Source organism: Vombatus ursinus, unplaced genomic scaffold (genome assembly GCF_900497805.2).
Source record: "Vombatus ursinus unplaced genomic scaffold, bare-nosed wombat genome assembly UNPS02000582.1, whole genome shotgun sequence".
Classification (NCBI taxonomy): domain Eukaryota; kingdom Metazoa; phylum Chordata; class Mammalia; order Diprotodontia; family Vombatidae; genus Vombatus; species Vombatus ursinus.
Window position 1 is genome coordinate 24,313,032 of NW_020940360.1, and position 17,173 is coordinate 24,330,204.

Sequence of the window (17,173 nt, forward strand, 5' to 3'; positions counted from 1 at the left end):
CTAAGCATGGGCTCAACAGTTCACAAGTCTACGTTGTGGCTTCCGTCACCTCCCATACAAGAATAGTCTATCAAATTTCAGTGTAAATGTTCTGTTGAACAAAGTTGTCTTGAAAAAGTTTCAATGATGGCAAGGATATTTTTTAAATTACCATATATGCAAAATTAAGAGTTTTGATAGTTTAAGACTGGTTTTTAAACAAAATTAGCCAGATTTAGGACATACAAAATCTACAAACATCAAATAAGGTTTTGGTTGCCTATATGACTAGTGACTCCCATTGGCATGGGGCAGATTGCAATGGCTTTAAATATTCTCTGGAGTCAGTACTGTGAGGTGAGATTCCTCCCCTCATCACTGGCATAGGAAGAGATCGTCAACATGGTACTGCCCTTTTATAAGGCAAGCTGTCAAAATATGGGAAAACGGACAGCTCCAGGACATCTGAACTGACAACTCCAATCACCTGAACTTCCGATAAAAATAAGATAACTTACAGCAGAGATCAGCAGCTGTTCACAAGTCAGATGTCAAGTTGCTGATCCCTTTTTTCCCTCGCATATTGAGGAATATTAAAGACAGCAGAATAACAACAATAATAGTCAGCATTTATATAGCATTTGAAGATGTAGGATGTTTTTTACATATGTTATCTCTTTTGATATCTTCAAGAAAGAACTGAATGACAACTTGTCAGGTATGGTTGAGACCCACAATTTAAGAAGTGCTGAAGGGGTCATGAGTGAAAAAAGTTTAAGAAGCCCTTAAAGGAGATTCCTTCACTATGGGTTGGAATAGATAACTGATGAGGCCTCTTCCAACTCTAATTCTATGATTCTGTTATTCTTGGAAAACCCTGAGAGCGACATGCAATTATCATTCCCATTTTATAGATGGGAAAATTGGGGCCAAAAGAGATTTAAGTAACCAGTGCAAAGTCATTCAGCTAGTAAGTTTGGGGTAGGAAGGGAAAGATTCAAACCCAGATATTCCTGATACCAAGATCAGCATTGCACCCACTATGCCAAGCTAACTCTAATAATAGTTGATGTTTACATGGAGCTTAAAGGATTGTAAAACACTCTGCTTATCTTATTACATTTGAGTCTCACAACAACTCTGTGAGGTAGTTCCAGGTATTATTCATCCCATTTTACAGATGAAACTCAATGAAGTTGTGACATACCCAAGTGTAGGCCCCCTGGGCAAGGAAGCTATCTACCTACCAGCGAGCCTGAAGAAGGCAATGGGTGAAAGCAAGGTTCCCCTGAACAAAAACATGTCCTGATACACATGCTATTATATAAGATTCCTTTAAATTCATAAACTCCTTTAAAAATGAAAATATTTTGAGAGAACTTGACAAATAGTTATTCCCATTAAGGTGTGGATGTCCTTAATTAGTATGCTTGTACCCTAAAACCCAGCTAAAATCATTTCAAGGAAGAAAAATGGGGGATTTAATCAGTGTAAGGAATAATTTTAGAGCATGAAGCTGACAGAAGAACTGGTTTGGTTAGGGTCCCTAAGGAAGTGACTTCAGTTATCCAGTCCAATAACCCAATCAAATAAAGATTTGTTAAGTACCTACTATGCACCAGGCTGGGGATACAGTTAATAAAAAGAAAGACAGTCTCTGCCCTCTAGGAGTTTACAATCCAACAGGTGGACACAACACACAAAAGGAAGCAAGAAAGGTGGGGTGAGACATAAGGAGACACCTGGTACTATGTATTTGTTTCACAAAATGGAAACCAGGCAGAGCAGCAGATGCAAGGTGGAGTGAGTTGAAGAAAAGTCAGGTTTCTATTAAGGAATTACTATCATTATCATTATTATTATTATTATTAGGAAGAGGAGTAATTTGCTGCTCTACATTTAGTCCTCCAATTAGAGGAAGGGAGAGGGTGGAGAAGGTGATGTCAGTTAAGGCTTGAGTTAGCAGCATGTTGATGAGATTAGAGGAGATGAGCTTAACCTGGAAAGGATACCGTCTTCCCTGGAATTGAAACCAGACAGAGCATCAGATGCAGAGTAGAAGTGAATCCAAGAGGGCAAGAAGAAGAGGTCAATTATTGCCACAAAGAAATGGTGAAAAGTTACCAAAACAAGCTTCATTTAATGGTGCAGTTTATTCTGGTGCCCTGGGGGGGGGGGGGAGACAGCCACTTACTGTAATAAAGGAAATCAACTCAAATGCAATAGGCTATTGACTACTCAAGGTGATCCTACAGGAACAGCCTGAGAAACTTCTTCAGATATGGCTGAATAAATCATCCAACCATCTAAATTGTTGTTGTTGTTATTCGGTCTTTTAAGTCATGTATCTGACTCTTCATGACCCCATTTGAGATTTTCTTGGCAAAGATACTGGAGTGGTTTGCCATTTCCTTCTCTATTTTCTAAGGTTCCTCCATCTTGATGCTACGATGCCATAGTATATCACTCCCCTCCTCAACCACTTAGGATGCTCCATAAATACTTGTTGGCTGGCTGACAAATTGTGACATTTTGTAATGAAGATGATGGACAGACTAAAGTCACATAGTACACATGTAAAAAGAACAGGCTTTCACACTGTCAACACACATGGAATTTAACCTCAAACCTGTGACAGCACCTGGGCAAAGACAATCCTTCTAAGAGAGGCAGCCAGGTGTTTTATTATTCAAGGGATTGATAAACAAGGTTACTATCTATATTGTAGAATATCTGTCCTGTCAGTCTGTTTCTCCACAGATCATCTAGGGAAGCCAAATCACTTATGTGTAGGCTCAGAAGCCCTAGTCCCACTACTTGCAAGACACACATAGAACATTTTTGGTCCCAGTTCAATCAGCCCACGATTGTGGAAACCAGCCAGCAATGAAGAAATTCTGATCTCTCGGTGGAGTGTTGACAGTGATTCCCATTCTGACCTGAAGCAGTCTTTAGGTGTCCATTTCATCTGATCCCCCCTTTGACCTGAGTCTCTAGGTATCCATTTCATTGTCAGGAATGAAAAGATAAGGAATTGGAAAGAATTAAGTCCCAATGAAGTTGTGTGTAGTGTAGGGTTTTTTCCCCCCTTCAATGAAATGTTTTCTTTTATTTCAAGATTATTTAATACTTCACAGCTACTTCTGTTCATTACTTTGGATGAAATGGATGATATGTATGACTCAGACTTTGGAGCCTACTCAAAGATGCTGTAACATTTATTTAAAGAAAGTAACTGGACAAAGTGGGAGACAAGATCCAGTTCTTCCTAAGTAAATTCAGACTGAGAAGCAAACTTCTATGCCAATTAGTACTGAAACAAGATGAATCTGACTACTTCTGGAATCAACCTTTCTAGTGAGATTATGCATTAGTCCCTTGAGGTCTCTGACAAATACAACTCCATATGGAGAGGCTGTGTGGCCTAACGAATAGAAAGGACAGGCCTTGAAGTCAGGAAGGTATGTTTTCAAGTCCATCCCTGACATATATTAGTTGCATGATCATGGATAAGACATTATTTCTTAGGAGTCCAGACACCTCTATAAGACTATAAGCTAGAGAAAAGTCACTGATCTGCACCAGTGGAAGGAATTTCCATATCTGGACTTCCATATGTAATCACAGTTGCTGAGCTACATTATTGAAGAGTTTCTTCCATACCAATCTTCTGATTTTTCTATGATTGAGAACAATTTGTTCCAATGGCCATGAAGGCAACTTAAGCAAGCTCTGTGGTGCACTTAGAGTTTGGTCAGACATCAAAGATGCCAAGGTCATCCACTGCATCCTGGGCCATTGCCAGTCATCCTGACTTTTGTCTTGCTGTTGGACTTCGATGACTCTGGGAGAGAGAATGAGGCTGAGAACTTTGTGCAGCTCTGCTTCACTTAAATCCAATTCACACACAAATCAAGACAATAACCTATAATGTCATTGATCCTCTTCAAAAATGAAGGACAAACAACAACAAAATCTATACCAGAAACTCCCTGCAATGATGAAAGTAGTCATGAGATAATGGGAGATTTAGATCTGGAAGGAACTTCTGAGGTCAGCAAGTCCAGCCACCTCATTTTATAGATAAGGAAACAGAAACCCAGAGGGGTTGAGTGACTTGCCCAAGTTCATACAGCTAAAAAGCGTTTGAACCCTAAAAGTCAGGTCTATGTGACTTCAAGTATAGCACTCTGTCCGCTCATGAACACTATTCTTCTTCTAAATCTAGTCCAAATTCTTCCGCCAAACAAGAACCAGAATGCAAATTGAGACAATCCCTCATAAACCAAGGGGCTTGAAATTATTGTTTTAGAATGTAATTTTTTTTTGCTTTTATATACTTATGATATACAAATACTTCTGGTAAATAGTAAGCCTAATAGTAAGAGTAGGGCTACATAGTGGTCTTCTCTTTCTCGTATTAGGCAAGCTACCCATTTCCTGGTTCTTCTCTGGACCATTCTGAGCTGTGAAATTCTTTCTCTAGCTGCTGTAGCAATCATACCTCTTGCAAAAGATGCAGCGACTCCAACTCTAATGTATTTAGAAGTCTAAAGAAGGCACTAGAGCTACATAGAAGGGGCAACATAGAAATTGGAAAAGGGCACAGAAATTGTTGTGAGCTTAACTAGGCTGGTTCTCAGACTAGTGGAAAATCTATTTATTGCCAGGCTTTTCCCCAAAGCTTTCTCTCTTGGATGTACCCACCAGGCCTTGTGCTCAGCTGACATAGCCTTCAAGAACCTAAGATCGTCTCCACATCACAATGAAGCATCAATGTGGGACCTTTGTGGGGGCCTGAGCTTTATACTTCTAATCAAAAGGCTCCTATGTTTCCAGGATTCAGGCCAGCTGGCACAAAAACCCTTCCCTTTCTTTGTCTCTCCAGCGGGAGAAACGTAACTGCCTGCTCACACTTAATCAAAGGGCAAGAATTAGTTTGACTTTTCACAACCCTGCTCCCTCCCTGTCTGGATTAACATGAAGAAACTGCAGAGCCAGAAGAGAACAACAGCTTTTCCTCTCAATTTCCTGTTCTTGATAGCCTGGTTATGGTCTTGAGTCCTATGCCCTATACTTCCCAGTAATATAGTGGATGGACCACCAGCCATGAGAGCAATGATAATAATGTGTATTTATATGGCTTTAAGGTTAACAAATACTTTCTTTTTAATTTATAATTATGAAGTGATTGCTCTGCTATTATCATCCATATTTTACAGATAGGGAAACTGAGGTTTAAAGAAATTATCACTTGCCCATGGTCACCCAGTAAGTGGTAGTGCAAGGACTTGGATCTAAGATTCCTTACTTTCGATTCTTTCCATTGTGCCATGTTGCCTCTGATGCCCTCCCATGCTAATCCACTATTATTCTCCTCCTTTTTTACTACCATTTCTTAGACATGAGGAACAATGCAGCCTCTGGTGTGGCAATGACCTTTCCAAAATGGCTGACAATAAAAACAATGACGATTATAACAAAAGCATATTTATTTCAAAATGTAGTCCTGTACCCCCCAGCAGATCATCTTTTGCTGTTGCTCAGTTGATTTTCAACCATGTCCATCTCTTCATGACCCAAGTTGAGGTTTTCTTTGCAAAGATCCCATAGTGGTTTAAGCCATTTCCTTCTCCAGTTCATTTTACTGTCTGAGGCCAGATTTGAACTCAGTAGGATGAGTCTTCCTGAGCCCAGGCTTGGCACTCTATCCACTGAGCCACCTAGCTGGGGCTGCCTTAGAGATACCTCCAAACCCTATAAGAACATCTCAGGGACATTTCATTACAGGTGTCCCCATAACGCTACTTTAAAAAAATAATAATAATAATGTCGGTGGTCTGAAGTTTGCGCACGCTTCGCTCGCTGGGAGTTTGCAGATGTTCCTCGCCGGCCTGGAGCCGTGCGACTGACTTCAGGGGCTCCCTAGGGGCCGGCTCTCCACTTCCCCGCCTCCCAGCTTCTCCGCGGGATCGGCGCGCGCGGGGGACCCCCGGCCTCTTGCACCCCAGCCTCGCCGTGTTGGTGCTGTTTGAGACGGCGGCCGGCTACGCCATCTTCAAGGTTCTAAATGAGAAGAAACTACAAGAGGTGGACAGTTTGTGGAAAGAATTTGAAACTCCAGAGAAAGCAAATAAAATAGTAAAACTAAAACATTTTGAGAAGTTCCAGGACACAACTGAAGCATTAGCAGCCTCCACGGCCTTGGTAGAAGGTAAACTGAGTAAGAATTTAAAGAAAGTCCTAAAGAAGATAGCTGCAAAAGAAGCTCATGAGAAGCTGGCTGTAGCTGATGCCAAACTGGGGGGTGTCATAAAGGACACACTGAACCTCAGTTGTATCCATGGTCCTACTATAACTGAACTAATGAGAGGAATCCGCTCGAAGATAGAAGGATTAATCACCGGCCTTCCATCTCGGGAAATGGGTGCTATGTGTCTAGGATTGGCACACAGCCTCTCTCAGTACAAGCTGAAATTTAGTGCGATAAAGAGGATACCATGATTATTCAGGCAATCTCTTTATTAGATGACCTGGATAAAGAACTGAATAACTATATTATTCGATGTAGAGAATGGTATGGTTGGCATTTCCCTGAATTGGGAAAAATCATTACAGATAACTTAACTGCAAATGTTTGCGCAAAGTTGGGGACAGGCAGAACTTTGCTTCTTCGGATCTTTCTGAAATTTTGTCGGAGGAAGTTGAAGCTGAAGTGAAAGCAGCTGCAGAAATTTCTATGGGAACTGAAGTTTCAGAGGACGACATAAACAATTTCTTACACCTCTGCAACCAGGTAGTTGAGATCTCAGAATATCGAAACCAACTGTATGAGTATCTCCAAAATAGGATTATGGCTATAGCCCCCAATGTGACAGTCATGGTCGGTGAGCTAGTTGGAGCTAGGCTTATTTCTCATGCAGGTTCCCTTTTGAATTTGGCAAAGCATGCAGCTTTCACTGTGCAGATACTAGGAGCTGAGAAGGCCCTCTTTAGAGCCTTGAAGACAAGATGGGACACCCCTAAATATGGCCTAATTTATCATGCTTCCCTTGTGGGCCAAAGCACCACCAAAAACAAAGGAAAAATTTCTGGAATGTTAGCAGCCAAGACTGTTTTGGCTATCTGTTATGATGCTTTTGGAGAGGATTCTAGTGATGAAGTGGGAATTGAGAACAGAGCCAAATTAGAAGCTCAGCTGAGGCATTTGTAAGAGAGAGGGATCAGAAAAATCAGTGGCACAGGAAAGGCATTAGCAAAAACAGAAAAGTATCTCCATAAAAGTGAAATAAAAACTTATGATCCGTCTGGTGACTCAACTCTTCCAACATTGTCTAAGAAACGCCAAGTTTCAAGAAGTGTCAGAAGAACAAAATGATGAATCGAAGGTTGAAGTGAAAGCAAAAAAAGCCAAGATTGTAGAAGTTAAAGAGGAAGAAGAAATAGAAATTGATTCTGCAAAGAAGAAAAAGAAAAAGGATAAAAAAAGAAAAAAGAAGAAAATAAAAGAAGAAACTCCTTCAGAGGAAGAGCCACCCACTAGTATAGTCATTGAAAGTCCAGAAAAAAAAGAAGAAAAAGAAAAAAAAGAGACTGTGGATGAATGACAAGGAACAGCTTAAAGATTTTGATAACTTGAATAGATTCTCCTTCCAGTTCAGCTTGGCACATGCCATAGATGGTCTTTGAAATATCAGGACAAGAGGACAAAACATATCTTCTATGGCTATCAGTCTTGAACTGAACACTTAATTTTTGACATTTTCTCTCATTAAAAAAAAATCCCTTTCCAATTCCTAGAGTCTTTGAGATACAAGTAAAGATATTTTCTTTATAAAAAAAAATTAATGTCAATAAAAAATAGAAAACTGAAACAATAAGAAAACATTATTTAACCAAATATTTTAAAATCCATCACTACAAACACTGAAGAAAAATACTAATTATGTGATTTATGCTCGAGTATGCATGAAGCAATTTTGTTTACTTTTATATCTAAGCCAATTCTAGGTGGAGAAAGAGATATCCAAACTGTCATAGTACCCTATGCCATCCAACAAGTCTCTACAGCCCAAGATTTCAGGTAATAATTATAGAAATCTTCAGTAAGGAAAATAACATAATATCTTAGGTTAAAATTGCAGAATAATCAGTCTACCACTATGGCCAGCTTTCCAGGACTACCTCCCCCAAAAGAAGAGCTCCTTTCTTTGAATAAAGTCTTAATATTTCTAGATAAACTAAAAGGAGGTTTTTAATGTGCTTCCACACCACCTTGACCTATGTTATCTTTGATTTTTCAGTTTAGAAATTCCCCTCACTAGTCCAATCCATCAAATATCTGTGACTAAGAAGAGAAGGCCTAGAAAATTCCCTAAAGCACACAGAGATTATATGACTTATCCAAGGTCACACAGTAGGTGTTCACAAATGAAACCAGATCTTACTGACTCCAATCCCAATACTCTATTCATTCTACCACACTGTCTCTCTCATTATGAATGTGCAATACAAACATAAAGAAAAAATCAAATACCCATTGTATTTCTTATTACAGTATGTTCAGAGCAAGCTTATTATTATTGTTTTTGTTGTTATGAATGATGAACATAATGGTTATATATGCTATAACATAGAGTATTAATTTGCAGTTTTACAGTCCACAAAGTACTTTCCTCACAACTTTATGAGACAGTACATAAGAGGATCATTCTCATTTTACAGCCCAATAAACAGATTGACAGGTCAAATAACTTGTCCAAGGTCACACAGTTAATAAGTGACAAAACATTTGACAGTTTCTCATGTTATCCTTGTGGGCACATAAAGATGGGCTCCATGTGTAGGAGATTTAATTCCTCTCCAGACTGCACTCCTTACCCCTCCCAGACTTTCTCTACAATGATTCAAAAATCTCATCAACAGGCTAGAATGATAGTCCTAATCTGATAATAAGAAATTAAATCAGGATCAATGTAGTCCTTTGTTATTGGTCAGCCATGTCCAACTTTTCATGACTCCATTTGGGGTTTTCTTGACAAAGATACTGGAGTAGTTTGCCATTTCCTCCTCCGGTTCATTTTACAAATGAAGAAACTGAGGCAAACAGAGTTAATGACTTGCCCAGGATCACATAGGGAGTAAGTGTCTGAAGCCAAATTTGAACTCAAGGATGAGTCTTTCTGACTCCAGGCCCAGCACTCTATTCACTGAGCCACCTAGCTGCCCAATGTAGTTCTACAGAAATTTAAAAAACCAACAGCACATGCAACCTATCAAGTAGACATGGCCAGGCAAGGGTTCAGGTGAAAGTTGTATGGGGATTTTCATGGACTTCAAGCTCTAAACTGGTGATCGTAATAAGATTGTAGGCAAAAAAAAATGCCAGTGTGATCTTAGCCTACATGAACAAAAGCATGATACCTGGTACTCAGTAGGCACATAAGAAGTGCTTGTTGAATTGAACTGAATTGAAATTAATTGGTATCCAGGACTAGGGAGGTGATAGTAGTCCTTCTGTGCTTGGACCTGGTCAGTCCAAATCTACAGTATTTAATTTAGTTCTGATCTCTCATTTTGGGAGAAATTGGAACACGTCCAGAGGAAGGAGACCAGAATGATGAGGAGGTTGGAGAACGTCTGGACTGTGTGACCTGAAAGAATGGTGGATGAATAAATGAAATGGATTAACTCAGAAGAAGAATGAAGAGTTGTCTTCAAGGCTGTCATGTGAAGGATTAAACTACTCACAAGGGTAGAACTAGGAGCAGTAAGTGGCTTCCACAGAGTTTAGCTCATCATAAGATAGATCCAGAGCAGGAAGTAGATGACTACAAAGGTCATATAGACCAACCCCTTCATTTTACAGATGAGGAAATGGGGCCTTGAGAAGTAAAATGACTGGTCCAAATTTATAAAGGTTGCTGTTCAGTCATTTTTAGTCATATCTGACTCTTTGTGAACCCATGGACCATAGCATGCCAATGCTGTCCATGGAGTTTTCTTAGCAGAGATACTGGATTGTTTTGCCATTTCCTTTGCCCTTAAGGCAAAGAGGTTAAGAGACTTGCCCCGGGTCACACAGCTAATAAGTGTCTGAGGCCGAACTTGAACTCAGGTCTTTCTGACTCTAGGCCTAGTGCTCTAACCACTGAGTTACATAGCTGCCCAACTGCTTTACAAAGATAGTAAGTGGCTAAAATGATATTCAGATATGCTTCAGATGCAGCACACTTTCTGTTATACTACATTGCTTTTCCATAAAATTTCCCAACAATCAAAAGCTGTCCAAAATGGAATAGACTACCTCAGGATGTATCAAAGAAATCTTTAAGCAAATATTGAATGACCACTTGCCAGTTATTACAGAAGAGGCTCATCTGTAGAATGGTCCAAATAATCTCTAAGCTCCCTTCCAAGTCTGAGATTCTCTGATTATATAGGAAAGCTGGGCCTAAGATATAAAATCCTTCATTTGGCATTCAAAACCTTTTGTGACCTAGCCCCATCCTACCTTTTCAATCTTCTTTCACGTTACTCACCCCTACATACTCTTTATTCCAGTGACACTGGCCTCGTTGTTCTTTGTACAAGACACTGAATCTCAACACTATGAATTTCCACTGGCTGCCCTCCATGCTGAAATTCTCTTCCTCTTCATCTCTGTCTCCTGGCCTCCTTGGCTTCCTTCAACTCCCAACTAAAATCCTACTGTCTACTAGCAGCCTTTCCTAATCCCCCTCAATACTAGTGTCTTCTCTCTGGATATCTTCAATTTATCCTGTACATATCTTGTTTGTACATAGATGTTTGCAAATTGTCTCCTCCATTAAAAAGTGAGCTCCTTAAGATCTGAGAAATGATTATTAAATAACAAATTTTGGGAGAGATCACTGACCTTTCCCAAAATTACCCCACCTAAACTATCTTATCTAAGTGGAGTTGTTGTCCTACCCACCTAGATAACCTTACAAAAATTAATCTAATGTGAATTCTGGCCCATTGTATTCCACTCAGGCAGGTTTGGGCAAGGGGGTAGATTCTTTGTCTAAGTTGCCCAAGGATGGGGGTGATTTGGAAGTAAATGAAATAATCAAAGTCATGTCCCCCATGAATCAAATCCAGATCTTCAGACTTCTAGTCTAATCTCTTTCTGATATGCCATTCCGCTTTCTGAATTGGTCATTTGTTAAAAACAAAATTAGTAGTAGGGAAGGAACACAAGATAGAGACAATTTATTTCAGGTGGTGTGAATACTTTTACTTAAACTGCAATTAAAGCCTTTCGATGGAAAACTGGATTATTAACTAATTGGAGATATTCATTACTACTCTATCATTCATGATTTTGTTACATTGTCACATTAAATGTTGTCTGAATAAAAATATAAAATCATGTTTTTATATGTTAGCAACCATTACAATTACCAAAACCTTACAATTACACTTAAGCTTGAATAAGGCAATTGTGGTAAATTATAAATTGCAATTTTTTTCCTAATCTCCCAGCATTTATATTAACATAAATGTTACTTGCTGTTTGACTATTGCATTTTTAACTACAAAAGAATATAGAAGAAATTGTACTATGGAGCTTATTTAAGAAAATAGAATTTACTTTAATGACTCAACAAATAGTTTGGCTGAGAAGAAGAGGCTAGATATAGTATAATAGCTTGAGGGGATGGTAGCTTCTAGTGAGGATTTTTTTAAGGATAGGATAGAATTGAGTCTGTTTTTATACATACCAGGAATTTGATAGGGAGACGTAGAAAAATGGTGGGTGGATGGTAGGACATTAGTGTAATCTTCTGGGGATTGCACTGAGAAAAGGATGAGATCAAAAATACATGTAAAGGCATTGATCTTGGCAAGGAGAAAGACCACATCTTCCTTAGAGACTAGAGTAAATGGGGAGAAAATTGGGAATGATGTCAAGTGTTTGTATAATGAAGGGAAGGGGGAAAGAGGAAATTCAAGGTTCAAAAAGGTATGAAACAAAGACTTTTGCTGTAAAGATAAGGTTAAGTGGAGGAGGATGAGAGGAGTGGAGGAGAGAGAAGGTATGGAATAACCCCAGAATTAAAATTCACTGCAGTATTTGTTCAAGGATTGTATATGAAATAAGAATCATAAAGAGAAAATATCTTAGAAATTTGTCCCCAAATGAATATTATTTATTGAAACATTCATTTATTAACTAGAGGCTTGTTAATCTATTTACCAAGGCATACATAGAAAAGAAGAGAACCATAAAATACGTATGGGAATAAAAGTACACCTAAATAACTGAGAAATAATAACTAATCATGGGTAGGCTGAACCAATATAATAAAAATGAAAGTATTACCTATAATTTAATTCAGTACCATCCCAATCAAACTACCAAGGGACTACTTTACAGAGTTATTTTTTTAAAAAATAACTAAATTCATCTGGACAAACAAAAGGTAGAAAATCTCAAAGGATATGATGGGGGAAATAGGAAGGAAGAGAGACTAGCAGTACCAAATCTCAAACCATACTACAAAGCAGAAATCATCAAAATGATCTAGTGTCGGCTGAGAAATGGAGAGGTAGATAAGTGGAACAGATTTGGTACACAACATTCAGAAGGAAACAAACACAGTAGCCTAATGTTTGACAAACCCCAAAATTCCAGTCACTAATGTAAGGACTTAGTTTTTACCAAAAAATTTCTGATAAAACTGGAAAAAAAGAAGTCTGGCAGAAACTAAATATACATCACAATCTCATACCATATACCAATTTGATATAACTTAGACACAAAAGGTGGTATCATAAACAAAATAGAGAAGCAAAAAGTAAATTACCTTTTACTACTACACAAGCAATAGAGAGGATCAGAGAAGAATAAATTTGCAATTTTAATCAGATAAAATTTTTGAAGATTTGCACAATGCAACTAAAATTAGAAGGGAAACTGGTACCTAGGGGAAAAAAATCTTTGCAGCAAGATTGTCTGATAAAAGTCTCATATCCGAACTATATAAGAACTGTTTCAAATGTATTAGAGTAAGAGCCCATTCCCCAACTGATAAATGGTCAAAGGATATGAATAGAAAGTTTTCAACAGCCATATGAAAAAATGCTCCAAATCATTAACAATTAGAGAAATTAAAGTAATTATGAGGTTCTTCTACCTGTATAAAATGGGTAAAGCTGACAGAAATGGAAAATAACAAATATTGAAGGGACTGCAGGAAAACAAGCATATCAATGCACTATTGGTAAAGCTGTGAATTGGTATGGTCAGTCTGGAAAGTAATTTAAATTATGCCCAAATTTTACAGTTTAGTAACTGTGCATGACTTTTCATTTTGATACCACTATGGGTTTATAACCTAAAGAGATAAAAGAAAGAAAAAAAAATATCCATATATACAAAAAATATTTATAGCAGGTCTCTTTTTAGCTGCAAAGATTCAGAAATGAAGGAGGTGTCCACAATTGGGAAATAGATTATCAAATTATTGGCATATGAATGCAATAAAATAATATTGTGCCCCAATAAATGACAAAAACAAGTGATTTTAGAGAAACCTGGAAAGATTTGTATAAATTCATTCACTGAAGTGTCCAGAAACAGGAGAAAAAAAAATTTAAAACATTATGAAGAGAAATAACTTTGAAAGATGACTCTGATCAATACACTGACCAACCATGATTTCAGAGGATGAGTGATCAAAACATGTAATCTACCTCCTGATGGTGAGATGATAGACTCAAGATGCAGAATGAAACATGTTGTCGGACACAGGCAATTCAAAAATTTGTCTCGCTTGACTGTCTTTGTTACAAGGGGAATTTTTTGGTGTTTTTGGAGGTAGAGGTGATAAGAAGGAAAGAAAATAATTTAAATTTAAAAAGTAAAATTTATTTAAAAAAATAAAGTTGAAGAAAAATCAAATTGAAGCTCATTTGCTCTTCACTTCTCACAGCTTCAAATGTTTGATCTTTCATAGTTAAGTTATCCATCTCCCTGAACTCTGGAATCATGTAAATAGGAATTTGATTAGCTTAAAATTATTTAAAGATTGTGAATAAGGGCTATTTCTGTGTTAGTTGCAAAGAAATATGTTTTATATAACTTCACATGTATAACCCATATCAAATTGCTTGTCTTCTAAATAAGAAGGGAGAAGATGGAGAAAGAATTGGAACTCAAAATTTTAAACAAACTAATGTTAAAAAAATTTACATATAATTGGAAAAAAATAAAAAATTTTAAAAATAAAAAAAATATTCTGAGACAGTGTCCACAGTTTTCACCAGACTGAAAAAAAAAATGACAAAAAAAAAGTTAAGAACCCATGGTCTAGTCATTGGTGCTCTCTTCCTTTTCAAATTATATTTCATTTATACGTGCAAATATTACACCTCCCTAGCCTCCCTTGTAAGTTCAAGTCAAGGATAGAGGCTGGGCTATGATTTCAGTGGTACAGGGACCTTTCTCAGTGAGGAAATTCTCTATACCAATACAATGGCTCAAAGTGTGGTTCAAAGACTCCTAGAGAGCTTCAAGGTCAAAATTACTTTCACACTAATATTATGATGTTATTTTTTCTATTTAAAAGTTCCTCCCTTTTCCAAGTGGGTATCTGTGTGAGGCAGATTTTCTTCTTAAACTTCAACCAAAACAACATACCACAACAGATTGAATGTCGAATGTAGAAGTAGGTATGAGAATCCAGCTGTCTTCTATTAAACCAGACATTAAAAAGATTTGCAAAAATATGTAAAAGAATGCCACTTTTCTCACTATTTTTGTTTTGAAAAATAGTTTTCATTAAAATGTGTTATTTATGTTGATATAATTGGTTTAATATTATTTTAAAATAAATTAATAAACATTTTAAAACTTTATGAGTTTTAGTTTCTAACATGGTAAATATCGATAGATAATAACTCACGTAAACAAAAGCTCTTCAGGGTCTTCAATAATTTTAATAGTGTAAGGGATATCCTAAGACCAATAAGTTTGAGAACCATTGCAATAGCTGTTGGCACTATCTCTGCAATTTATAGTTTTTGAGAGCTGCCTAGAGCATCAAGAGATTAAGTGACACACCCAAGACTAGTACCCAGGCCTTCCAGATCTCTATCCATTGCTCCACATTGCTTCACTACTAACCTTCTCAAAAAAAAATTTTCAACATCCAATGTTTCTATTTCCTTATTAGTTAGGTAACACCGTGTAAATAGAATGCTGGGCCTGGACAGATTTGATCTTAGAAACTTTTGTGACCCTGGGCAAGTCAATTAACTCTTGTCTGCCTCAGTTTCTTCAATTGAGAAATTAGGATCATAACACCTACTTTTCAGGGTTGTTTTGAGGATCATATAAGATTATTGTAAAGTGGTGGGTCAATTTCAGATGCCTGGAATGTAATAAATTATTGTTGCCACTCTCCCTCACTTTCTTTTCAACCCTCTGCCATCTGGCTTCTCCTGTCCCATTACTAAAACTAATTTCTCCAAGGTGATCAATGACCTCTTGAACAACAAATCCAATGACCTTTTTTTCAGTTCTTATTGTCCTTGACTTTATAGATTTCACAATGTTGACCTTTGATCCCTTGGCTTCAGAGGGATCCCTTGGCTTCACTACACTCTCCTGGTTTTCCCTCTACTTGTCCAAGCAGTATTCTTACTCTGTATTACTGGAAAAAAGATGTGAACTGGTATGAAATGTCAGGGCTAACCAATGGAAAATCCACATGCTCTTTGGGTGCTCACACAGTGCTAAGAAATCTAGAAAAAGCCCCAAGTGTATCAGGCACACCTTCTATAGAAGATTTATGGGAGAAACTGGACAAGAGTCCCACAAGATAGGTCACAGTCGGGTACCAATCTACACTATTAGGGGAAGTGCCCACATCAATTCAGGTCCATCCTTCCATACTGATGTGTGTATTTAGTCATATTCTGACTTGCACTCTATTTAGGCTTACACTTGTGCTAACCTACCCCTACCCCTTTGCTAGATTTTATGTTCCCTGGGACCAGGTACTGCATCATTTTTCTTTGTCTTCCTAGTGACTAACACAGTTACACAGAGTAAGCACAGAATAAATGTCTGTGGAATTGAATTTGCTAAACTATTTGTGTCAGGGACTTCTATCTTTTGCCTAAGGATACATGCAGTAAAAAAAAAAGGAAGAATAGTGGGGGCCTTATAAATGTGAAGACCACCCCCATTCAAATATATAATATTGCATAATTCAACAAGTTATTATTCCATGACTTTTCCTTTTTCTGCCCAGTATTTCAGAGCATCCTAACTTAGCTTTATCTTTATTATAATACTCTAATGATAATAATGGAAGAGAGACAGTATGGCACAGTGGATAGAGCTAGTTTCAGAATCAGAAGACCTGGGTTAAAGTCTCTCTTCTAATACATATTGATTCTAAGATCTTGAACCCAGACTCAGTGTCCCCCCATCCCCTTCAGAAACTCTTTATGGAGAACAGTTGATTTTTATTGATAGAACAAATGACCTCAATTGTAGTGCTCTACACCAAAAAAATTTTAATCACAGATTCAGACCAAGTATGTATATGTCTGTATAATGTAATAAGTGAAATATTCTATAATGAAGACAGTCACAGAGAGCATAGCTTGACAGAATCTGATAACAACCTGTTCAGGTAATTGTACAAATATATTAGACTCCAGTGTGGGGAAGAAGTGAATTTTCTAGACTGTTATGAAGCTACTTTAAATGGCTTGTTGAAATACAGCATTCATTGGAATACTTTATGTCCTTGAAGGAAAATAGCCATTTTAAAATTAAATAATATTGTAATTAAGTTGAAAGACAGATAACATTTCAGAGCAAGTTACTGGGAATTCAAGCATGGTGGCTTGGCCATCAAAATCAAAAACTAACACATGGAGAGAATAAAAATAAATTATGTAGTGCTTCAGGAGTTATCTGAAATACTTTAAGAGTTTCGATGACTTTGTTGATACCCTGGCATTCCTAGCTCTGGAGATGTCCTGACTGTGGACACAAATAAAAGTAGGAAATATGGTTGGGTGATAAGAAATAAAAACTAGTCAGATAAAGAAGGACTTCTAGAGTACAAACAAATTTTAAATGTGATACATGCCCCACAGAGATACTCTGCACAGTTAATGTAAGCTTGTGGAAAGTCCATGAAGTTAC

General features: G+C 37.5%; 1 protein-coding gene across 1 annotated transcript; it reads left to right on the plus strand.

Moving 5' to 3' along the window:
- Positions 1-1,159: 1,159 nt before the first annotated feature.
- Positions 1,160-7,586, plus strand: LOC114037524 (nucleolar protein 58-like). The gene is given in 6 exon segments (XM_027854452.1): positions 1,160-1,261; positions 4,690-4,877; positions 5,859-6,460; positions 6,463-6,603; positions 6,606-7,329; positions 7,331-7,586. Coding segments are annotated over 6 exon segments (2,013 nt in total).
- The last annotated feature ends 9,587 nt before the right edge of the window (positions 7,587-17,173 follow it).